Here is a 27,078-nt window from a genome sequence, read left to right on the forward strand (position 1 = left end):
AGTTCACAAATCCGTTATTGCAAAGGTCAAAATTCATGAATTTTTGTTTGAATCGCTACCTCGTGCACCCTATTCGCCAGATATAGCCCCCTCGGATTATTGTCTGTTCGCGAACTTGAAAAAATGGCTCGGTGGTCAAACGCGTCCCGACATCACTTCTTCAACCGTGAAAAAGTGATGTAGGCAGTTAATGGCTATTTTGAGGAGAAAGACAGATCTTTTTATAAAAAGCGTATCGAACTTATTAAACATTGCTGGGAAAACTATATAGAGCTGAAAGGAGATACTGTTGAAAAATAAATAAATTTTTTTATCAAAAATTTTGGTGTTTTCTTTGATGGGTTGGGTGTTTCTGGGATTACCCTCGTAAAAAGAAGAAAAGCAAAAATATCGCGTACGATTGCCACTAAATTAGTAAAATAAGAAGAAATGGATATATTTCATAGGATGCTAACACGTTTACAAAATATTCGGACAAATGAAACACATACTTCTTCAAACCTGATTTCAATGCCACTAAAAACGCTACCTCAATACCTTTTTAAGCGTAAAATAACCTCAAACGTCAACGTCCCTGGAAATAATGTTTGCAGAGGAGTGCCTCCAACTGCACCGGGAACTCTGTGAGTCACTAAAGCCAAGTTCCAGTCGAGCGGCTCAAGCTGTGTGAAATACTAATAGCCTGCATCTCGCTGGCGAACGAGGTAGAATCCACCCGAATAATGCGCTAAACCGTATTAAATTTAATTTTTACAAATTTCTTTGTCTCTTTTTTTGTTAATTGATTATTCAAAAAATGCACCTACCTCAAACTCAAAACTAAATTATGAAGAATAAATCATGATAAATTTGTTTTTTTTCGATTTAAGTATGAAATTATAAGCGTTGGCACTTGCCAAAATTGTATTTACTTCGCAAAGTGTTTTGGGAAAATTGGTTGGAGATAATATTTTGAGTTTAGGCTAATTTTAATTTATTCATGGATTAAATTGTTACGAGGTGCGGTGAATTGAGTACGAGTTAAACGTTTTTATTAAGCAATATTCTGGTGCTTTCAAGACATTAAATTGAGGTACACACAACCATTCATTCGATATTCGCAAATAATATATTAGAGTAAAATTTATATTTTTGTAGTTCCGGATCGCAAAATGAATAATTAAGGATCCATAGTGTTGCATTCCAAAGCTAAATGATAAAGGTCCATTTAATCGCACTGAAAACTACAAAATAAAAACATGAAACCGACTAGGCGTAACGGTAATGCACGATGAAAGGAATAGCGATATGCCACAATCATGGCATTATGATAACAACAATCCCCATTAGGCTCTGAAGCATAAATAATATGCCATCATATAAGTATGAATTGATACAGAAATAACAAATTAAATATTTTAAGCTCGATAATCTTTCCCCAAAATAGCGATCCTAGTTTCAAAATATTCCCTTTTCGAAAGGTCGCTGATCATTTCTTACCCTTCCCTCCAACGCCCCGACATAGCATTGGGCCCCTGATGGGCATGCAAATATAATTTCATGCATGGACCGCTGAGGATATACGTTGAAGGATATATTCGCTGACAACTTGCGGGATTTTAGTTGCAGCGCACATACTAACGTTCACAGTGAGGAAAGTAGAAGGCCCACAGTCTGTACACTGCCACTGCAGGATGGGTTTTGAGAGTAGGGACGTATAGACACCAAGATGGTGGCTCTAGCCTACCCACTGCCATGCTAGGCCGAAACGTAAATAACTTTCTTGACAGTCCTCGTATTTATAATTGGGCCATTGATATCATTATAATGATACAAATCCAATGAATTCATTGAATATGCTAATTGCTTTCCTTGTGAAGAAATAGGGTTTAATGTGCTTATTTACACGCTGGATTTTCAGTGGACCTTGAAGAATGCATTCACACGTTTAACTATATCCGAGGGTAGGCTAAAAAGTAATGCACACATGCTTGTAGAGCTCAAACAAAAACAAATAGCGAATGGGGCGAAGAATACATTTAAGTACAATTCTTAAGTTTCAAATCATATATTTATTTTACACATAGTCACTGTTAGGGCTAAAACATTTCTCCCAAAGTGTAACAAGTTTTTTCTTCCGTCTTTTTTGGATCCAGGACTTGACAGCCACCTTCACCTCATCGTCCGAGGTGTAATGATTGCCCTTGAGGTGTCTCTTGAGTTGAGGAAAATATTCGGGGGAATGAGAGGGTGGAATCTGTTCAAATTTCAGGTTTCGCAGAGCCTCTTCAGTTGCGCGCGAGTCGTGCGGACGAGCGTTGTCATGTTGCAAGAATATTGGTGACAGGCTGCCTTTACCACGACAAACTTCTTCCTTGGATATTTCATTATGGTTTACGATACGCGTTCGAGTGATTGCCGGTCAATTCAAGTCAATTCTTGAACGAGTTTGCGATGCTTATCCTCTGTGGCATTGATCTTACGTCCGCTGAGTTATTCATCAACAGTTATAGCTTTTCTAGGCTCGCAACCACGAAATTTTACCACTTGCCTCGAGGAGTGCTTCTGAAGGTCATTTTGTTTGCGGTCTAAAAGCATGTGTGCATTAGTTTTCAGCCAACCCTTGTGTTAATATTTCTTATCCAGATATTACCTTATATTTCAGAGCATTTCACTTTTCTTTTTACACAATCATACATTTAACAGCGGGTTATTAAATACCGCTTTTCCCTCAGGAAAATGACACAAAGCGTTAGGTCATCCATAAAAGGTGGGTTATTATATTTTCCCTAATTTTCATATTCCTTTAATAAATACAAGTATAATGAATTTTAAGCATCGCATTCAATTATTTTTTCATTAATTTACCTTTCATTTGAGGGTTATATTATATTAGTATTCCCCAAATTTTGTTTCTGAGATAATCCGGAGATATACGGTTTTGACATAAATTAGTCAAACAAAATGGCGTCGTTAGCAAATTTTATCTCACATCCTTTCTCTTGCTAGTGGACGAGATCATCGGTACGAGAGGAACCCATTTTCTTAAAAAACTCAAAAGAGCAAAATTAGATTCAACCATCCATGTGGAGCAAATTCTAGGAGGTGAATATTTTGAGGTTTAGAATTGGATATTCGCATTGAGATGCAAACGTTTAAAATAAGTAATAAGTACCTTCCTTATCTGCAGGGGTTGCCTCGGTTAAGCAAATTCTGTTTCGCGAAATACCCACTGGTCGTACACACACTCACTGCTGATTAACCGTTTTCAGGGGAATTAGAAGAATGCGTTGGAGGTAATAATAGCATGAAATGCTATTAATAATTAAATTGTATCTATGAGGATTAGACACAATAAAAGCAAGGGTGCCTCCCTTTTTTTAGCTTACTGTGAGCAAACCAGCGACGTGGTGAACAGGAGGATGATGTGTAGGGATCGGAAGACGCCAGCGACCCTCATGGCGGTGGCCCCTCTGGCTCTCACTGCAGTGCCCCCTGGACGGCAGAGCGCCCCTCCCTCCTGGAATATGAGGGCGGAAATATTGAGAACAGCATTCGGGCGAGGGAATCGTCGAGCATCAGGTGGAGCTATGCTATGAGGACAATTTATGCAGGCTGTTTATAAAGGCATTAGTAAGCACTGACATACCACCAATGAAATTTTAGAACAAAATTGAGGTTTTCTAGAAATGACTTTCTTGAAAATTTTAGGTTAAAGATAAATAAACCAATGAGTTTACCAACAAATATGAGGTAAAATTTTACAAGATTTTTTTTATAGGATTGATTGAACTTTTTGCGGTGAAAGTTTATGGTTAACATTTAGCTTACAGATCTAACAAAGCAGCTTAGGACTATAATACAGTGAATTTTGTTTTATTGTTCACTTTACACATCGTTCAAATAAAATCAGGAAAATGGGAATGAGTTGGAAGGGCACGCGGGGTTTATAAACGCCCTTTAGGTACTGCACAATCCTGCTTCCTTCAGTTACACGAGCATGTATATTAGAATTGTTAAATTAATTCAGTAATATTGCTATTTCATTTCATACTGTTTCAGTCTTCACTTCTAAAACTTACATGTTGCTGAAGACTCAATTTTGACCCATTTATCTTACTATGAATTAATATGGCTTGAACCAAGGATTGAACCGCAGGAGTTTCGCTATTGCCACGAATTTCAGTGCTCATCGTTTTAAAACTATAGCTCTGTTAAAAATAGTTTCGCATCGTGCTTAACATTTGACCAAGCCTACAAAATTTATATTTCATATTCCTTAAATTATGCATGCGAGTAAGAGAAATGAGTCCATATTTAGCTTCTGGCTTCCAATGTGTCAATGATTAAGAAATTAATGCTAGCCCATGCATGCTGCTGTCATGAAAAATAAGGGAAAATAAAAAATGAAGGAAAGAGGGAGATTGGATTTAATTGGGAAATATTCCTAGTTTTCATTCCGTTGGTTTAATATCAATTCACGTCGGAGGAATAATTTCTTTTGTTTTAAATCTTATTGCAATATTTTTGATCGCTACAATTTTTGCAGCCATAATGGTAATTCCGTTCAAATAAGATGCATAAAAATTAGTCAGTCGAAGACTTTTTTAAGATTCTAAAATAATTCTCTATCCAAATAAAAATTTTATTCTGTTTTTAATGATGAAAATTTCTCCAGTTCAAATGCTAATTCATATAAATTAACACTGAAGACGTCAATATTCCTGAAGATTTCTTTCGTTTTGCCAAAACCTATCCTGAAATTTTGGTGCGCAAAATAACCAATGATAGAAAATTCATAAATTGTTTTAATCCGATTAGTGATTTTATCTACTCCAATTTTATGGAATGCATTTTATTCCGCCTCTGTAGATAAATATTTTCCAATTGATGGAAAATTAGATATCCCATTACAGTGCATTGGTTGAAATTAGTAGCATCCATTCTAGCGGGTAAATTTTTACGGTAAAATATATGGTATCGTGGAATTTTATAGTGAAGTAAAATAAAATTGCTTACTGCCCGTGTTTCGCTATCTCGGTGGATGCATGCAGGCTTCAGATACAAGTAGGTAGTTTTTGACTGAGACCAAGGCGTGGATTTCCAGTAAATATGGACTTGGACTTGGTTTCTTATGCCTTTTTAAAAATTATGCCAGTCGAACTTTTCAGGATCCATGATTACAGAGTGAAATATTATTACTTGTATACATAAAATATTTTTTATATTTTCTGCCAAACCAGAACGTACACGTATTGAAAAAAAGCTAGTTAAATTAAATGAGCTCACTCCACGGGTAAGTTTCACCTATTTCCTTTCATATTCTTGCATTTTTTTAATATTCACTAGCATAATTTAAGATGGGTCATTTCTGAGAAGTTAAAAAGAAAGAAACTATTTCATGAAACAATATTAAGCCCGTTTTTTTGTTTAACATTCAATGATACTTGCTATATAAGGCATACTACTAAGACATACAGATGAGGCTCTTTCTCTGTGTAATTTTTTATATTCCATTACAGTTTACAATTGTAAACATTTAAATGCCAAAATATTGCACTAATAAATGATAACAAGGGTTTCGATGGGGTGTTGCCATTATCAGGGGTGAACTATGAACAATGGAAACTCTCATTCGTAGTAAAATGTCGGAAAATTGGGGAGATAGATAAATAGAGGTCTTTATTTGGGCGAAAGGATGGGAGAGAGGATGGGAGAAGGGAGGGTGGAGGATGGAAGGGATGGTAGCGGAGGTAAACTCCCTCGGATGACTGCGTCGGGAATCGGGGAAGGGACAGCATAAGTAACATTCATGGACAATAGAAATTCTTAGGGGCACGAAGTTTCAAATCTCTAGTTGAATAGAGCGCCAATATTTCGCCAGTTTAAAGGCCACACATTATGACCACTGCTGTGTCTGTTGTTTAAATGGTGTAAAGCAAGATTAACTTTTTAAATACATCATATTTTGGATTTAATAAAATATTCTTTTCTTCTTATGCTAATATTTCCGGCTGCTTGCCCAACATACGCCATGAACAGGACAAGTGAGGCAATTCAGGGAACTAAAAGAGTTCTGTCTTTGTGCAAATGGCGCTTCAACAGGGAATTGGAGGGAATGAGAGTGGAATTTATCAGCGGGGAAGCGAGGAGTGTGCGCGGTACACGGGAGGTGGATGTGTCCCTTAAATACGGTTTATTTTGTTGAGGCACTAATGGCAGAGTCCCTTGTAGCAGCTTTACCGCACTACGGTAGGGCCAACTGAAAGTCAGTGAACTTGAAATGGTAGGGGAGAACAAATGGCTTACTTGGGTGGATATTAAAAGAGCACGCACCGTTTGCCACGAAAACATGATAAAAAAACAGTGAGACGGTGCCCGAATTCGCCTTGCCTACGGGGTGACGTGCACCGTCGCACCACGTGCTGCTTCGTGCCGAGGTGGGGGCAGAGGGGAGAGAAGGAGCGAAGAGGGAGCGAAGGAGGACGTGGCTCATCGTGACAGCGAAGTCACACGTTCACGGGTGCACCGCCAGGCCAGGTAAAAGGGAACCTGCCGTCGTTACTCAAAGCGTGACTCAAGACGCCGCCAAAGTGCGAAGGCACAGTTGGGTTCGGGTGAATTGGAATGTTGATGTCAATTGAAAAGATTAAAGGGTTTGATCGATTGCTTTGTTTTAACATTAATTTGACAAAAAAACTGCGGCGCGTGAGAACAAACATTGGATTCAAGCGTGAGCTCTGTAAATTTTGGCGTGCGAAACCTCCCATGTATAATGTTCCAAAGGTCCCACACATATGAACCGAGGATGGCATAAATTTTTCTACCGGATGATTCCCATCTTACGTCGCTTTGGGAGGTTTTTCTTAAGAGTGAAACTTTATTGCAGTAACACGGAATTAGAGTTACTCCTTGATAAATAATTATGCGACGGAGTGAAAAAATATCACGGTTCAACCTGGAACTCTGTGTCTCAAATGTTTTAGAGGGAGAGGACCTATTTCTGAATGGGGGCACCAGAATCACTGGCGGGGCGTGTATCCGCTCTCCTGTATTTGACTGAACAAGCCATAGGGCCGAACGTATTTCGTCTTCTCCACTCAGGCCAAGCCATTAGAGTTCAGAGTGGTAGAGACGCTCAATCATTTGGGCTCTGTTTCAACGAAGCTACCCGGGCCACCTTAGACCTCCAATTTATTTCCAGGTAGCGTCCACTCTTATCCTCAATTCACATAATATTTAATTATTAGGATAAACAATAAGAATTAATTTTTGGAATGAGTCGAGTTTCGCTTAAGTAAGACTTGCGAGTTTCAGAGACCCTGGAAACAATCCTTTTTGCAACCAAGCCTTTATGTTGAATATTTGATAACATGTACAACAATAATTTTACAGTTAGCAAAACAGATGCAAAAATAAAAATAAATGCAAAAATTTCAAATTGTAAAAATCATTCGCCTAAGCGAATGATTTCTACACTGAAATTTTTGCATTGATGTGCATAGTAGCGGATGACTCTTAAAAGTTACTGCTGCGGCATCTCCCGCAGTTTCTTGGAATTTGAAAATAAATGTTATAAATGAGCCAATTTTAAATGAAAGATTCTCTACGACATACCCGTTTTTTCTTATGAATGACCAATAAGGTCTTTCTTGTTTGATAGAATACTATGTGTGTAGTGTTGGCTGTTTATAATGGCATAGTTCAGCAATAAAAGTTTCTTGTGCATACTTTTTGTACTATACTTGTGTAGAATTGAAAGAAATCATTATATATCGGAGGAGATGCAATTTTTCATCGTTTTATCGGAGACATAAAAGTTCTGAAAGGTGGGAGAATATTGAGCGAGATTAGGGAGCATAGAGTGAGTTGTAAATTTTTGAAATGCCATGACACAGCGGTCTCTAAACAGGGAGTATGCGATGGGGTATCGTACAATTTGCTAATTTTTGCTAAAAAAACCCAAATAGAGAATTAATTTTTATTTTTGATTCTTAACTTATCTCTGCATAGTAACCATCCAGAGTTATACATTTCTCCTAGGATTTCTTGACCTTTCGAAGGTCTTTTAGAACTCAGCAGATTGCGTCGAAAACCATTGTTCCACCTCTTGATTGTCGTCATTTGTGTTGTTGAATCTTCGGCCCCGCAATGTTGGGAACGGGAATAAGGAAATTAGAGTAGCCAGGCATTCTTTCATAATGGTGTTGCAAAGAAATCGTGAAATGATGACGAGGCAGAGTGTTGCTCATGACTCCTTCGGTTGGTACACAGAAATTATCCGTAAAGAATTTTCACTGCTGACGTAGGGAAAAGGGATCGGACGGGTAATAGCCCCCGCGGAGAAAACTGCTGGATGCCTCGAAGGTGGATTGTTTTGATGTGAGGGTTTGCCGTCTAAAAGTGAGGTGTTGGGACTGGGGATGATGTTGGTTTGGTGTGGCTGGGGGAAGGAGAAGGCTCTGTAGAAACATAAAAAAGCAAAGAGATTAAATGTACACTTCGAATCTCCGTGAAATATGGGAAAATTAACAGATTGCCATAGATCAGATATCTGATTTGAATCACGGAAGTGCAATATTTTTTTAAAATTCAGTAGGTTATCATACAAAATTCATAAATCTTACGTTTAATGAAGTAATGATAAATAAATTAGGATTTTTCATGCTGCGAAGCAGATAATATGGGGATATGGGACTTTTCCGCAGGCTGTACATCTCTCCGGTCGCTCATTTGCGTATGGCGGATGGAGAGTCTGGATGGTCAGTTCTCGGAAGAAGAGTAATGCGGGGGATCACACTACCTCCTGTTTTTGCTCACTATCACCCATCCGAGAAGGTTAGGGGCTTGGCCAGTGCTCAAGACAGTGAATATAGGAGGGGAAGAAACAAAATGTTAGATTTTCTATGATCAAGCTTTTTTTACGTAGTTAATCAGGCAGGGAAGGGGTTATAATCATTGCCGGGCCCATTAGAAAATCTTGGTGAAAAATATGGGACGAGAATAAACATAGTAAAACAAATTTTTTTTCTCCTGAGTAACTTTATGGAATTAACATGACGTGTTGAAATGGAATGAAATTATTGACCTGTGTAATTCCAAAAATTTGGGTGTGGAATTACAAATTCAATAATTTCATTTCATTTAAATATTTAAATAAAGTTTATAAAATTTTTGGAACGAGAATTATTAGATTTCCTAGTAATAATCAGTTGAAATTTATTTTATTTTAAATTTAAACAATACACTTATTACAATATAGTAAATTAAGCACTGTAGCTTTTGGAGCCGATCGATTTTAAATTACAGCTCTTGGCAATAGCATTTCTCATTTAGATTAGGCTATGGCATATTCTCTTAAAATACTGAACACTTCAATAATTTGTCACTTGAATGCAATGAATGCGGTCATTTTGAAATTTATTTTACGGTGAAATTAAAACTTGTGTAATTTTTTTAAGAATAAAATTCTTAGTTTACTTATTGGCATCATAACTACTATCATAAAGGTTTTGGATTAGTATGAAAGGTATTCAACCGGAGTTTATATATGTATTATAGCTATCATTAGTCGTACCTTCTTTAATGTGGAGTAGATGACGGTTTTATTAAGACTTTTCAAATAACCTTTTAGAGAGGGGATACATTTAGAATTGAAAATTTTGGGAAAAGTCACGCTTTAGCTGAAGGTATTTCATTGCCATGTGATGCCAATTTCAATTGGCAAAACATGGAAACTCTCTCTGGCGGAAGAGATATTAGCTATTTTAATTGAAATGGCGAATTTCAGCGTCAGTTCAAGTCGAAGGATAATTAAATGAGTCTCTTTGCCTTAAATGGCACAAATTTGATTTACGAATAAGATCAAATATAAAAAATGAAACCAATTTTGTGTGCACCAAACTTAAATGTTTTTATTTACTTTTATCGCGAAGACATTTTCTCCTGGTATTAAAATATATCTTTATACAGAGTGCGGCATCATAAATTCCTTTTTCCAATGCTTTCAAAAAAGGAAGTTATGTCGCCGCAACCTGTAGTTATTTATTTTAATGAACTTTGGGTAAAAAATAACTTTTAGGTTTACGATCTATTTATGGTAAATTGATTCTAGTCGTAAGAAGTGAAGAGTATGACTTTGGACCACACATATATCATCTACCAATGAAGTCACTATTATGACAAAAGTCACCGAGTTCATCCAAGCTCACCATCTTAACACTGCCGCGAATTGTTATCCATGTGAGTTTGCTTTATGAAGAGACAAGTTTCGTCTAGAGATGGGTGTGATAGCGGGGGGACTTAGGGGATGACTGAGTCGTGAAAGAGACAGAAGTAATGAATACGAATGTCTCACGTGTTTGGCTAGAGTCTTATCTTCAACCGCCGACTGGAGTCTCCACGGAAAACAGTTAAATGAGATCATGTCCTCATTGTCATATATCGTTGTAGATAAGAATAAATCGAGCGTATCTTTAAAGATTCATTTGTTTGAACATTGTATTTATAATATTAAATGCAATTTTTTCTTTAAATTTACGCAAGTTATAAAAAAATCGTTCAAGTATCCTAATTAACTATGCCCATTTGATTCATTGCAGATTTTCCGTGAACTTTTTATTTCTTTGTAGAATAAAAAACTTTTTTATTCTTAAATCAGGGAGGCGTAGGAAAAGAGTAGTAATTGGTGTAGTTCTAAATGATGCATGCCTTGTTATATTGATATTGCGCATGACTTTATTTCAATAAACGCTTACTGAATTTGATTGGCTCAAGGCCAAGTACTCGTTCTTCCTTTGCATGATATGCAATCGACTAAATCGAAACTAGAAGCCCGCAAATATTAAATTGATTTGAATGCAAGGATTTAATGAAATAGTTGAGCATAACAATCAAATATGGCATTTTTACGCACGAGAGAATTTGTATCTAACGTTTGTTTAAGTCAATTTATAAACTATCAATTCGCAATGTTCGGCTGGTGATTTAGCAGTCCCCACCACACGGCCTTGCGGAGATCTTTGGGGTTTTGTGTATATGAAATGGATTTGTCTGTCGTGAATGTTGCTCGATCAGTGATCAAATGCAATTGACTAGGCTGTCGTCGTAAAATTTACTGATTGTAAATTACTCTTAGCATAACGTTTCAAATACCAGTTTCTCTTAACATTATCCTCTGTCTCTCATTAAATTCGTACCTTAACAAGCATGTATTGGGATAGATGTATCGAGGATATTCACATCTTTGCATTACACTCCATCAATTAAAGTGCATATGAAATGCATATCAAAATGTGTGATATCCAGTTTGCGTACCTTTGGTAAGTCACGCTGGGATCATAAGAAGACATTTGGGCACACAGTGAATGAAATCAGGATGACACTCGGTGGATGTCATCAATGTTTATGGTTAATGCACACGTCACTGGTCGTCGGCTGGGACGGGTTGGCTTCGTGGCGTGCCATGGTGGTACGTGGACTTCAGGGGAAGCGTGCTGGGGGGGGGGGTGTCGTTCCTTTGGGGGAGAATTGAAGAGGGGGTCGCATGGGGTTCGAAAATATCCTGAGGCGATCGCGAGCGAGGCAAACAATGCGCCCCCTCGCCGCCGGGAGCGAGGGGGTGCATTGTTTGCACTGGGCGCGCTGACGGCGCGGATTTGGAAGTGGCGGAGCAGCCAAGCCGATCTGCAAAGGACGTGGCGCCCCAAAAGAGGCGAAGGTCAGTGGAAGACGACACTGGAGCCCTTCGTCGTGCGACCGGGTCGCAGCAAGAATAGCCTTTATATTTAGGCATCCCTGCATTAATATGCGGATGTTACGTAAATCGATTTCGAATTGATTACACACAGTGGTCATCGCGTCGCTCGCCTCGTCAGATTTTCGCTTCACCTTCGCTTGACCTCAGTGCACCGCGCTTTCTTGGTCTTGAGCAATTATTGAGGCATATTTTGATAGTGAATCAATACGTCTACGCGATGAAAAATAAACAATGAATATTTTGGAATGCTTAAAATAAGGGTCATGTCAAACTCAGCTACTATTTTCACCATCTCAGCATTAAACACTTCGGGAATCTCGTGAACCATTCACTACAAATAAAACTTACGAAAGAATGCTTATTTTAGAAAATATGTCTTGAAATTTGACCAAATAGGTTAACAATGCCCACAATCTATTCGACGGCAAGACTAGCGCCTACCACAGCAGAGAAGGATTCAAAGGATGAAAAGAAACAAAAAAATCTCAGTCTAGTGTCAGTGTGAGAGCCAAACTCTTGGCTTGACATTCCTTGGCCTGTGAAGGCCAAGGAATGTCGAGTCTTTATGGTAAAATTTTCGATCTACTCAATTTGAAGCCTCTTTCATTGAATCAGCAGCAGGAACGAAGGCGGAATTCTGTTCTTTGTTGAATGGCCGCATTAGCTACCGATCAAGCGGTGGCTAACCTACCCGGGTAGCCACCGAGGAAGCTCTGTCAAATACCGATAAAAGGCGTGAGTAGAGCCTCTTGAATACATAAATAGCCATGGAGAATATTGGAAGTTAGAATGCATTCAAATATTTAATATGGTAAAATAACTTTTGAATGACACAGCAGATTTTACTAATAAACTATCAAAATAATATAGCATAAACGGCTGCTTAAATAGAGTAATAAAAAATTCTATAGTTTGCACTGCATAGTTTGTCAATATATTTTTTTGATGATTTTGAAATGTCGTTTAAATAATTCTACACAGTTCACTCTATCAATGTATTGCAGAAAAAAGGTAAATTTGAGGGATAAGAGATTTTTGCCGCTACCACTGCGTGGCCAAAACTGTTCAGGGGTGAGTGGAGGGTCAGATGGAGAGTCGGGAGTAATGCATGGGTGCCCATTAGCACCTGTGCTTTTCGTCGCATATGCAGAAGATATGATTAAAGAGGCATTAAAGAGGCATCCAAAAACCTAGAGATAGGAGTAAAAGTCGGTGAGAAATCTATAAAATCAGTTAGCTTTGCTGACAATTGAGCTTAATTATGTTAGTCAGCCAAGGAGTTGAAAGCATTTCTCAAAGTTAAGGTTATATGGTTCTAGAACCTGAGAAAGCTAAAGCTAAAAGCCTAAGCTAAATATTAAAACCACTTCATAACCCGGAGAAATTGGAGCAGTTTATCTATCGCTGAAGTGTATTGGATCAAAATGATGAAATTAGTTGAGATATCAGAAAACATTTGCCTTGGAAAATGATGGTTTCTCAAGGAGGGAATTGATGGCAGGGATGTTGAATAAAGATGTTTAGAATTGACTCAATAAAAGTTTTATATGAGGCATGGTTTTTTTGATTGGCGATGTGGTGTTAAAATTCTATGATGTATTTTTGTTGTTGCTGCGGAAGATATGCATGTGTGTGTGTGTGTGTATATATATATTTATTTATTTATTTATTTGTGTGTTTGAAACTTTAAGAGCAGTTTGGTGAGTGATTAGGCTTACTAAAAGCAAAACTTTTACCATACCACGGGCGCCATACTTTAGATTTTTTTAGAAGTGATTGAACCAATCACGTATATGTGAGTGTTTATGTATTTTTATGTGCAGTTTGCTTATATATAAATAAATAAATAAACGTATATATATATTTATTTATTTTAGAAAAATATATAGAAGTATCTTACCTGAAGAAGGCCTCATAGAAAGCCGAATGCTGAAACAATCTACAATGTGAGTGTCCGTTTGTGTGCTATCTATTTTATTTTGTGTTATATTGTACCGTCCAAATGTTAAATTGTGAGTGCATATGTATATAAGCACTCACAATTATAACATATATATATATATATATATATATATATATATATATATATATATATATATATATATATATATATATACATATATAGCATTGGTAGTTGTGTCCATCCAAAAACCTACCTCAAGCGGTAGATTACCAAATAATATTATATATATAAATATATATATATATATATATATATATATATATAATCTATCTCGCATCTCCGTGGCCAAACCACCTTCCTCGAGGGAAAAAGGGGAGGAAGATGGTGGAAACAAAATAAAACACACTCAAATTTTTGGTTTTTGAATATTTCGGTGGCCCGGCCACTTTCCTCGACGGAAGGAAGAAAGCTGAGGATGCGGGTGATGAAGTGGGCGGGAAGACGGAAGAGGGACAGGGGGGAGGGAGAGGGAGGAGTTTTGGGGGTGATCTGGATGGGTGGGGATCGACGGGAAGGAGAAGGGTGCACCACCCTCTGGTGGGCGAGGATCAGACCGAAACCCCAGCAGGCGCCAAGGAGAATAGATACATGCCGGCTGGAGGGCTTTGAGTATTAGCACTGTGTCCGAAGGGGGGAGGGAGGATTTTTGGATCGGGTGCAGCGGGGTGAACTGCACTGCCGAACGTTGGAGGAGGGCCAGAGGTTGCGGTTAAGTTGGTAGAATGCATTGCGGGATTGCAGGAGGGAGTACCATGAGATGGGAGGGCAGGCCAGGAGGAGTGGTGAAGATGGGTTTTAAATTCTGTTCTAATGCAAGATACTGTTGTGGATTTGTGGATGGAAAAGGATATTGATAAAGGTTTAGTGAATTTTAATAGGTACGACATATTGGCGGGTCGTTTGAAAGTATCAGAGGGACATTTACCTTCATTGATCCGTGTCCTGTCCTCTCGTCATGTCCGTAACCCTTCAATCGCTCTGGGGTCTATTATACCGACGAGGCATCGGAGTTGCTGGCGCGTAGAATAAATGGGCACATTTCGAATGTTTCGCATAGTGTGTAGGAATGAAATTAGGTCATATTTTTGGGAAAATATGGTATGATGCATCAATTCATTTCATTTCAAATCAGATTCTGGCCCTCAGATCCCAAAAATAAAAAAAAGATGAACAGTGGCTTTAAAAATGAACCTTGTGACGCCGAAAAGATTTAATTAATTCCTAAAAACGGGCGCAGTGGTGATATTGGTTATATTATTAGATTACCGTGGTTAACAAAGTAAGGTAGCTGACTTACACAACCTCATTCGAAGTACAGATGCTGATACCATTATACGAACAGAGAGCAGGTTATCGAAAGGAATCGCCGATTACAAAATATTCCCGCAATCTTTCTTAGTCTATCGGAAATATAGAGATGGTAAAGAAGCAAAAGTTGTGTTTATCGTTGTTTAAAACTTGCGAGTCAGTAAGCCTGAAACATTTCCGGAGAGCGAAATAGAAAGAATTTGATATTTTATCGAAAAGATGTCGTCAAAAAGAATCTACATTTGCGCTTACTTCTTCTTAATGCCCCATAATGCACGTCGTGAATCAGTATTGGTGTTATAAAAGCAGATATAAAGAATCATATCTGATTTTAATGATCGTAATGTGATTATCGGTGGAGATTTCACTCTTTTTTCGATAGATTGGAGCGTTTACAATTTCAAAACGGGCGGAAAAGACAAGGATATCTGCCAATCGCTTTCGGACACATTTTTTCTCCCAGCATTAATAATATGCAATATCACCGAGCGGGGTTAAATCCATTCTTGATATTTTAGAAACAGATATCCTTGAGCAGGTTTGGATTTATATAAAGTAGAGGGGATTAGTAATCATAAATCTGTGAACGCTTAATTTAATTTCCTTCGGTATGGAATGAAAAGCGATCCGTAAAGGAAACATTTACTATTTCAAACGGACTGACTATGATAGCATAAGAAAAGAGTTAATTGATCGATTTCCAAAATTCAAAGAGTTAAGCCACGAATGCAATGTTGAGGTGATGTGGAAATACTTCTTTGATGTCCTTATTTCAGCAATTGAGAATTCAATATCTAGAAAATTGAAAAGAGTAAAACAAGAACCTTAATGCTAAAGCGCGGAAACCTTAAAGGCGTCAAAGGGTTTGCCACTCCAAATGGAAAATGCCGGCAGAGAATTTTTATATTATCGACCATACTAAGTTATTGAATAATTAAAAAAATCTAAGGACTTGGCAAAAGCAACCTTTCGGAAAACGCTGGCTGATTTTAAGAGGAAAATTCTAAAATACTAATTGGTCAGGAACCCAAAAATTTTCTGTTTGTATACGAGAGATGTTTAAGGAAATATGCCGTTGGTAGGGTCACTAAAAGACAGCCAAGGGTAAAAACAATATCCAGCATGGAAAATGCTAATTTACGAAACTCCTTCAAAAGTGTGTTTAGCCCATGTCCGGAAAAACACTGAAGTCAAATTGTCTTGTAAATACCAAAATGCGATGAATTAAGTAGTAGTATTTTTAGGGGCGGCGACCGACAGCTGAGTCATTTGCGCCATTAGGTCAGGAAAGGATGAAAGGTGGAGAGAAACCCGGCGTCGGCATTAGCCTACACTTTACGAGAGGCGCCAAGGGATCCGCAGCTTAACGTCCCATCCGACGGACGGCGTACTCACTCAAAGTGCCCTCCACAAAGCACCTCAAGTAGGATCGGGATATCACTGAAAAATATCTGCCAACGCCGGGACTCAAACCCGGGCCCTCTGGGTGGGAAGCCAGTACGTTAGCCGCTGCACATTCCCTATCCCGCGATGAATTATATAAGTACATGTATATCATGGATTGGAATATTGCGTTAGTGGAACCACTCAAACCTAGCAAGTCCCCCAGTCCCAATGAAATACCTGTCCGGGTTTACAAGACATTGGTGTTACAAATAGTCCATGCTTAGGAATAATTTTTCGCAAATCATTGGCAGAATACAAGATAACCAAGAATTGGAAATGAGCTAAGAGCATGCCTGTATTTAAGAGTGGTGATAAGGAAGAACCCGGTAGTTAAAGACCAATCCCTCTGAAATCAATTCAATCGAAGGTTCTAGAACATCTCCTATGAGACATATCGACAGCAAGGATTTATTGGCAAGGAATCAGCATGGATTCGAAAAAGATAGATATTTCGCGACACCACTAGTTCTTTTCCAACGCTTCGATGCCTGGCGAAAATAGCAGTTAGGTCGATGCAATATTTTTGGATTTTAAAAAGGTTTTCGACAAGGTGCTCCAAGAGGCACCAATAACAAAGTTAAAACGCTTTGCGATAGACCATATAGGTATATGCTGGATAAGGAAATCTTTGAATTGTCGAACATAATCAATCGTCCTTAACGGTATGGTTAGCAATACCTTCTCGTATAGTTGAGGTAACTTCAGATGCCCCACAGGGAGGCGTTATGGGTTAACTTGCATTCGCATTATATCTATATATATAAAGGAGAGTGTTTGTTTGTATGTATGTAATTTGTTTACTTTTTTGCTGTCATAGAAACAGCATTTTTCCAACTATGCCAGCAGGATACTTTTGCAAGAACACTATTGTATTCAGAATTGCCGAGATATTATACGTGGAATACATCAAGGAAAGTCTTTTGTAGAAGAAAAATGGGCAACTTTGATCCTGAGAATAATATTTATTCATGTGACGCATTGGGCCGAGTCTACACAGTCCATCCTAACAACGCCGAATGTTATTTTTTAAGAATGCTTCTACATACCATTAGAGGACCTCGCTCATTTGCAGAATTAAGAACGGTAAACGGAGAAATATGTGAGACATTCAGAGAAGCTTGCCAGAATTTAGGGTTGTTAGAAGGAGATCAACACTGGGATGACTCATTGCCAGAGGCCAGTTTGATTTCTCTTCCAGGACAAATCCGAATTTTGTTTGCCATCATAATAACCTCCTGTAATCCATCTAACCCAAAAACATTATGGGAAAAATATAAAGAATCAATGAGTGAGGATATACTGGCTAAAGTTCGAAGTGAAAATCCTACATTGGATATTACGTTTCACTCCGACATTTTTAATAAAACTTTGATTATTTTGGAGGAAAAGTGTATCACAATGGTTAACAAGACTTTAGTGGAACTCGGTCTTTTTGCACCTGTACAAGATCAACAGGGTGTATTTTATCCAGATTATATACGTGAAACTAGCTACAATGTCTTAGACTTAGAAGCATACATCGCGGATAAAAAGCCACTTCTTAATGAAGATCAGAAATTCGTGTACGAAACAATAATGGATCAAGTAGATAAACAAGAAGGAGGTATCATTTTTCTTGATGCTGCTGGTGGCACGGGAAAAACATTTTTAATTAATTTAGTTCTCGCTGAAATCAGGGTTCATGGAGAAATTGCTCTAGCCGTTGCATCTTCAGGTATTGCAGCGACATTAATGGAAGGAGGAATAACTCTGCCCTTAAGTTGCCACTTAATATTTACCGACAAGAAAATCCCACATATCATATAAATAAAATAAGCGGCCAGGCACAAGTTCTTAGAGAATGTAAATTGATAGTATGGGATGAGTGTACGATGGCTCATAAAAAATCTCTTGAGGCCCTCAATGCAACACTTCAAGATCTTAGAGGAAACTGCAGTTTAATGGGAGGAGCTCTGGTACTCCTGTGTGGAGACTTCCGTCAAACTCTGCCTGTCATTCCAAAATCGACTCCAGCCGATGAAATTTATGCCTTTTTAAAACATTCTGTTCTATGGAATCATGTCCAAGAAATTAGCCTTAAACAAAACATGCGAATCCTCTTAAGAGATGGGAATGCTCAAAATTTTGCAAATAAACTTTTGGAGATTGGAGAAGATAGATTAGTTATTGAAGCATCTGGTATGATAAAATTGTCATCAGATTTATGTGTATCGGTGAAAACTGTCCGCGATATGATACAAGTAGTCTATCCTAACGTTAATCAAAATTATAAAAATTTAGAATGGTTGCAAGAAAGAGCCATTCTTGCTCCTAAGAACGATGATGTTCATGAAATTAACAAGGAGATACTAGCCTTGCTGCCAGGAGACGTTATTGAATATAAATCGGTTGATACCGTAGTGGATGCTGACGAAGCCGTCAATTATCCAACGGAATTCCTAAATTCACTTGATCCAGCTGGATTGCCACAACATCGCCTTATACTTAAAGCAGGATCTCCAATCATTTTATTGCGAAACTTAGATCCACCAAAACTCTGCAATGGGACACGATTGTGTGTGACAAAATTAATGAAAAATATAATCCAGGCAGTCTTTTAACTGGAAAAGGAAAAGGTGAAATAATTTTTATTCCACGGATACCTCTAATCCCAACTGATCTTCCCTTCAACTTTAAAAGATTACAGTTTCCAGTCCGGCTAGCTTTTTCAATTACCATTGATAAATCATAGGGACAGTCTTTAAAGTTTTGTAATGTTGATTTAAGATCGCCATGTTTTAGCCGCGGGCAACTTTATGTTGCTTGCTCCAGAGTAGGTTCGCCTAAAAATTTATATATTCTTTCTCCTGGATATGAAACAAAAAATGTAGTTTATAAACAGGTGTTAAATAAAAAAGATTCTTAAATTTGTATGAAGTAGTGTATTATTGTACTTTATAATTTGTTGTTTTTATTTATGTAGTATATTTATATTATTGTTTCTCCCTATCCCGTGCAAAGCCGGGTATTCAGCTAGTATATATATATATATATATATATATATATATATATATATATATATATATATATATATATATTATTTAGCTAGCACAGTTAAGAGTTAGATTCGGGGTTAAGAGTTAAATTCCCGTTTAGTATTGTACGGGAATATTGGCAGCCAGTCCGATAGGGATGCATTCGCTGATGATACCTTGAGGCTCTTCAGGAATGGTGCAAGTTATGGCAATTAAATCTGAGTCCAAAAAAATATTTTGCTATGAACTACAGGACACAAAATTACTCTCCCCAGATTGGTTACACCGTTGTTCATAACCAACGAGTGTGAAAAAATATCAAGGCATCTATCTGACCCATGACCTCTTTATGAGGTCAGCAAACGATCGTACTAGACAGATATGTGGAGAAGCTAACCGAAATATAGATTTCGCCAAGAAGGTATCGTTATAAATTCGTAGAAAAAGTGAAAGAGCATTTTAACGCCTCGCTTGTTAGACCTAACCTGGAGTATTCAGACAGTATCTACCATCCTGATGAGGCAGGTTTAATGAAAGTGTTAGATGCAGCGTGGAGTGGCGAGATTGGCCAAAGGAGTGAATGACAAAGACGGCAGTGTGACAATATTGTTGAGAGATTTGAAGTGGAAGCCCCATCAAAAACAAAGACAAACTTTTTGACCGAATCTTAGTAAACTTGGGACCGATCTGTATTCCGCAGACGCTCAGCATATTTGAAAAATCCCAAATTACAATGGAAGACATGATCATTCATTCAAGATTAGAGAGCTAGACTGCAGAACGGATATGTATGAGACGCAGTTTTTTTTCATGCGCGGAGAATGCATATAAAACTTAGACCAATGTAAAAATGCACTCACCATTTATTTTTTATGTACGAGAGTCATCCGGAAAGTAGTATCCGTTCGTGCCGCATGAAGTGCTGACGACGCGAGTAGCCGCTGGACGAGGTCAGATAGCTTCAGTGGCTTGTCTGCCTTCTCTGAGCCAAGTTGCGTGACGCTAGCATTGCCTGTGTTGTTTCTGTGATTGTTTACAATGTTTAAAAAAATTGAGAACGCCGCCAGTTGTGAAGTGAGGGCAGTGATTAAATTCCTCAATGCAAGAAACGTTCGCCCATGTGATATTCATCGCCAATTAAAGGAGGTGTATGGAGACAATCTAATGGACGAGTCGTCTGTTCGGCGGTGGTGTCGCAACTTCAACATGGGGAGGGGGAACACACACGACGATGAGCGTTCGGGGAGACCGTCTGTCATTACAGACCAACTGGTGAGCTCAGTTGACGAATTCGTGAGGAACGATCGGCGCGTCACAATTGATGACATCTGTGAGCATTTTCCCAATGTTTCTCGAACAATTGTTCATGAAATTGTTAAACACCATCTGCATTATGCAAAAATTTGTGCAAGATGGGTCCCTCGCGTATCTCAATGAGCTGGCGGCGAAGGACTATGCAGCAGGAATACAGACACTTGCCACACGTTATGACAAATGCCTTAATTTGCTTGGAGATTATGTTGAGAAGTAGTTTAAAGTATCCTCTTTCAAATAAAATTTTTTATGTTTGTTAATATTTACTTTTGTGTCTTTATTTCACGAACGGGTACTACTTTCCGGATGACCCTCGTAGAAGGTGTGATCAAAAAAAGAACGACCGATTTTATTCTGCGCAAACCGTTCAACGGATCGAAACGAGGCACCATGTACCATCTAGCTACATATCTGACGACTAAAACGAGAGGTGTTGCGTTTGTTTACGTCGAGTCGTTACGCAGCAGCAGCGGTACGTGTCTTAACCTGTTCGTCCGTGGCACAACCACCTTTTTCGGAAATGTCTTCCATCTGTTGAGAGAGGTGGTTTCATCATTGAAATATTCAAGAAACAAAATCGCCCATGCCTTTTTAAACGATTCTAAGTTTTATATGCCATTGCCACGCTTGTATCTAATCATATCATTCACGTTGGTACACATTCGCTTCGCGCCACTTGGCGATGCGCGGTGATGCAGCGGGTACGCTTACAGTTCCCGCTCTATATTTGTGGAAATGATTTTAAAATAATTGCTCAGGTTTTACTGGATGGAGTTTGGGTTTTGCATTCAATGATCACAGAAAATGGCTTCCTAAGCCTCCTGATAGAGTCAGAAGAAAATTAATCCGGCGGGCTGGGTTCCTTTGGCAGAGCTATAGACGAGATCGTACCTTACCCGTTTACTTGCTCGCCCGTTCAGAGGACACCCACCGTTGCAGCGCAGTGTCTGTTGGATGGGACGCCAAAGTGAGCATCTCTTTTAAGTCTTATGCCGAGGTCACACTTCTCTCAACTCTTTTAACTCTCTTCACTTTCTACCCTTGACCTAATTGCCCACCCATTCTAATTGCAATGCATGACTCAAGCGTTTTTTACTCCTCACACCTTTGCCTTCCGGAGGTTGGCTTTGAATTCCGCGATCGATTATTAAAGTAACGTCGTTAAATACTTGGAAAATGCGACATACAACAGCCTAAATTAGGGGCTTACGTCATAATGCAACCCCAAGAGTCATTTCTTGAAATTACCAGTAATTTCACAAATCCTCTGAAAATAGTCACATAATATGATCATTAATGGATAAAATGAAACTTCTGGGACAAAAATAAAGGTCAGAATCCAGGATCCTGGTCAGTCGACTACCTCTCGCCGTTTTCTCGTGAGGCACAAAATACGACCATCTCAAACGGTTGCTTCGCAATCGTTCACAAGTGCGGTTTCAGCAAAGTTGAAGAGCTCGTTACGAGTTCTGTCCGTGGAGAGCACACCGCTTGTCCAGCCACGCTAACGAACTGACCAACTCTGCCCTGCAACACCTTTCTTTCATCGGTGCAAAAACATCGAAAAGAATGCATCAGCCATGCCCCAGGATGACTTAACTGAAACATGCACTTAAGAGCTGAATCGCTTCTACGTGCTGAAAATGGGTGTCTCTCGGGTGCATTCTCAAAAACATGGCAATGAACGCTAATGAGCTGAGGATTTAGCGGTAGATGAATGTGAATTTCAGGTCGTTTCAGGAGAGAAATGTAGGAAATATAGGATGCTCGAATTTTAATGCAACGAGCTAGCTCTGTTATTCACAGCTATTAATTATTATTTAGTTTTCTAGGGTTTACGGTATATTTTGGATGAACATCCTGAACACGCTTGCATTTCAAAGCCACGGCTAACGAGATGATACCTGACAACCCACGCTACAATACGGTTCTTCAATTCCGCATACTTTCTAACATTCTTCATATCGTCAAATGTGGTTAAAATGTTTCTCCCTTTACCTTTCTTGCCTCAATTCCTCCCTTATATCACAGTCTTCAACATCCCATCACCTATCTAATTGTCTGCATTCACCTTTCCTACCTCCTTTGTATTTCTCGTAAAAATGCTGACTCTACCTCCAACATGCCTAATGCTTCTTTGTTTCTTTTCTCTTCATTTTACTTTTTCCATCCTACTCCTTACCAAGATCTCGAAAATCTCCAATCTACACCTATCGTCTTGTTTCAACGACCAGGCTTCCGAGCCCTACAAAATTATGCTAAAATTTTCTTGTCTTTTTTAATCTCCTTCCATACGATCTCCGTCATCAATTCCTTCGCTTTGGAAACTTCCTTGACAAACGCAATTCTTTTTCTCGTATTCCTACATGCTCTTCCCTTTCCTTATATCCCTATAACAAACCGATAAAAATCAAATTAAGAAATAAATAATGAAATGCATGCAATTACAGAACTGGGCAAATGCTCGGGCGTAACAATGATAGCAAAGCATTCGTGGGAAACGGTCAAAGTAATAAACGGTAGAGCCGTAAAGAAGCTGAGTTTCATCAATGTATTGTAGAAATATTTTTTAGAGTTATTACTCCGCTATAGTTAGGGCACATTTAGAATATTTGGAAACGGAATCCAAGAAAATTGAAATAACTTGCATGCTAGAATTAGATTTATTGGTCAAAATGAACAATAGTTGCATGATAAACCTAGGCATTTATATGCACAAGAATTGTGTATGATTAAAATGTATTCAAGTGAACATATATGAAGTAATAATTCTTCATTTATGGAAGGCGCCCTGACACCCTTCGTCACACGCTATTACGGTGGCGTATTGTTAGGTTGTGGTTTAATTACTTTGACCATTTTGGTGTAAAACAATACGGAGAGATCAGGAAAAATCGTTTCGCCTGCTCTATTATTGGCCCTCCTATTTTCACATTTCGCTTAGCGTTTCTCTTTCTGGAAAACCGCATAACCTGTGTTTTATTTACATTTATTCTCATCCAATGCCTATCGCACTGATATTTCAATACCATCAGCCGAGCTTGTAATTCCTTGACTGACCGGCAAGCTAGAACTTGAGCATCCGCAAACCTAACTGATTGTATTAATGCCCCACCGACTTTCATTCATATCTCCAGTTCTCCCCATGCCTCTTCAGCCATTTCCTCCTCATATACGTTTAAATTCGTCAAATGTTTCATAATTATCCCTGTTATACAATTCGATTTGGAAGATGTCATCTTTAATCAAAGTTGTAATATCTTTTCGATTAACTTCACTTCGTGCGTGAGGCGGCGCGTGGCCGCGATTCCACGCTCTCCGGCGGCGATAAACTGTTCGGAGATCCCAGCGGTAGCTAGCCGCAGGGTCCACTGGAGTTAATGCCACAAATCTTTCGCCCTCCACACCTACGCCTTCACATGCTCTCTCTCTCGAAGGTACCCTTTCCGCTCCCCCCCCCCGATTCCTCACCTCTCCCACCGCCGCCAACTCCTACGCACTCCACCGCCATACAACAAGCAAAGGCGATGCGATAATCTCGTTCCGTCACAATGACGGCTGATCGATATCCGTTAGTCGATGAATCACTATGTATTTCGGGGCATTGTCACATAAATAGCACGTTTGGAGGGGGCATCGCGACCAATCAATTCTCTTTGTGGGACAAGTGGGGGCACTAAGAGTTCTCGGGGAGAGCCCGCTGGATGGGCCACCCCCCTCCTCCCCCCCGAATTTCCTCCCCCCCGCCAACCCTCTCCCCATGCAACGAGCCCCCCCCCATCCCACGGCAGCACTCCATCCCTGCGGGCAAACGAGTTAGGGCGCCCCCATTGTTCGCCAAGGCCTCTTCGCCATGGGAAGACAAGAGCTCAGAATGGGGCGCAACGGCCTCGATTCTCAGGAGAGCAAGGGCCCTCGTGTCTCTCCTCCGCCTTTCGTCAATCTCGTCTTCTCTTCTCCCCCCCTCACCCTCCTCCCTCCCTCCCTCCCTCTCCACCCCACCCCCCCACACACACACTTCCAAGCGCCTGTCTCGCCCTTAAAAATCTTCCGAATCCCTCGATGGAGCCCCACGGGGGGGGGGGGGACTAAACCCCTTCCCCCACACTAAACTCCTCCCGCTCTCCTCCACAATTTTTTATATCATTCGCCCCCTTTGCCACCTCAGCACTGTGTGTACCTTTGCACGCTGCCAAACTCTCGCCACGAAACTATGCAAAGCAATTTTATGCCCGCTACGTTTTCAAACCCCGTGCGCGCACTTGGGTGGTCGCTGGCGCGTTTGAAGGCCGTCTCGCGGCTTGCAAATCCCTCCTCGATGTACAATCGAGCCACTCCACATGAGAATGATGAGATTTCGATCGTCGGGAAATTCCTCGCATGTGTTACACCGCATTACATTCGAGCGCAAGTACTTTCCAACAGGGAAACTTCCTTCTCCGGAGACGAAAATAGATTTTGGGCGGCCAGTGTTTAGGTGAGTGCTCATAAGAAAGGAGATGAACCTCTCTTTAAATGATGACTGCAACATCTACGCGAATTAAAAGCGGGAAAAAAACAAATTTTTATCTAGAACTAATGTTTCATGTGATTCTGGCTCCTTTTGTTCTCATCGTGCCAATTCTAGGAAGTATCAATTGCCTATTTTGGGCTTGGCACCTTTGATCTATTTCGGTTGAGACTTGGATTGATCCAGATATCACGTACGCGATTTGTTAGGAGATTTCTCCTGCTCAGAAAATTTAATTCTGTGCATTTTCTGGGTCATGACGTGGGTTCCTCTGTGCAGTGCATTACCAAAATGTGTCGCAGTGCCCATGATGCACTTACGTATGCTCCTGATCTCTCAAAGATGGGAAGGGCGTCAAGGATTTTTACTATCAAGTCTCTTACTTCCACCGACGAAAGAAATTTCCCTGATAGATCCGATGGTAAACTGTCGTAAAATTTACAACCCCGGCAGTGTGTAAGTCAGAGCGGGAGAGAGAGGCCAAGATAGTTTGAAAATATTGGAAATTATAATGGCAGTTGCTATGGAAGGAGGTGGCGGAAAGTCGAGGTGATTTGCGCCATTAGTGGGATAGGTAGAGGCAATTTGGTAGGGTGAGGATGTTCGGGGAGTAAAATAATGCTGGCTCAGGGTTCCACAATTTAACCGTCCCTGCCGACGGTCAGCGAACAGCGATATTTTCTAATAGACGTAGCGTACCGTGAAATAAAATATTTTTTTTTTCATTTTCAATTGAGCTAGCTGCAGCGGACTGAAGTTTACGTATACATTCACACAAAGACACGCAAGCCAGCGCAAGAGCGTATGAAGAGGGGTGTTAGGATACCAACATGTATGTTTCAATATTGACTTTATATGTAAAGATGATTTCGTCGAAGTTATACGGAAGTGTTGAATAAAAAACTCGGTAAGCAACAAACAATATAGGTACACATAAAAAGAACACTCGCACCTTATTTCTTAAGAATTCCGACGGAATTTAGCTCCGTCATCCCCAGTACTATCCTTTCTTCTGAGCAAGAGGGAGCTGAATTCCGTCGAAGTTATTAAGGAATAACGTGTGAGTGTTCTTTTTATGTGTACCTATATTGTTTCTTTCTGTCCGAGTTATATATATATATATATATATATTTATTTATTTATAGAGTCTCATACATATATATATATATATATTTATTTATTTATAGAGTCTCATACATATATATATATATATATATATATATATAGATATATATATATATATATATATATATATATATATATAGATATATATATATATATATATATATATATATATATATATATATATATATATATATATGAGTCTTACTTGAAGAAGGCCTCGGAGAAGTCCGAAAGCTCGAACAATTTACCGTGTGAGTGTCCTTTTAAATGTTGCTATTATATTTGGGTATATTGTGTAAACACATGCAGACCTACACACATATATGCCTTTCTAAATCATGCAATAATATTTATGTTGGAGTTGCGTTTCAAATTTTACTAATTTTGAGTTAAGGAAGTAAGGTGGGTGACTTCAATGTGATTATTTATTGTGCGAAAGAATAACGAGCACTTGAGTCTCTCTGTGCTGGTATCCATCTCTTATTTTATCCTGGTGCTCCAGTATGCCAATTTATTTTGTGCTCATTATAATTTCCTCAGTGCTACGAGTGAAATTGATGCCTCGTCACCAGTCTGCATTTAAATCCACGCACCCCTCTTATTTAATCCCCGTGGTCTAAAATACCAATATCAATTGAAGCAATAATAATTCCTCGGCGTC

The 27,078-nt window shown here is 39.1% G+C and overlaps 1 protein-coding gene across 2 annotated transcripts in view; it reads right to left on the reverse strand.

Moving 5' to 3' along the window:
- ort (ora transientless) overlaps positions 1 to 27,078 on the reverse strand; it is a 122,821-nt gene that overhangs the window by 79,820 nt on the left and 15,923 nt on the right. For both annotated transcript variants that reach the window (XM_071598214.1, XM_071598213.1), the window contains exon 2: positions 3,369 to 3,499. In XM_071598214.1, the coding sequence (XP_071454315.1) occupies positions 3,369 to 3,439 (71 nt within the window). In that variant the 5' untranslated portion in view covers positions 3,440 to 3,499. The remainder of the gene's footprint in view (positions 1 to 3,368; positions 3,500 to 27,078) is intronic.

Source organism: Hetaerina americana, unplaced genomic scaffold (assembly GCF_022747635.1).
Source record: "Hetaerina americana unplaced genomic scaffold, ioHetAmer1.1.p SCAF_90, whole genome shotgun sequence".
NCBI classification, from domain to species: Eukaryota; Metazoa; Arthropoda; class Insecta; order Odonata; family Calopterygidae; genus Hetaerina; species Hetaerina americana.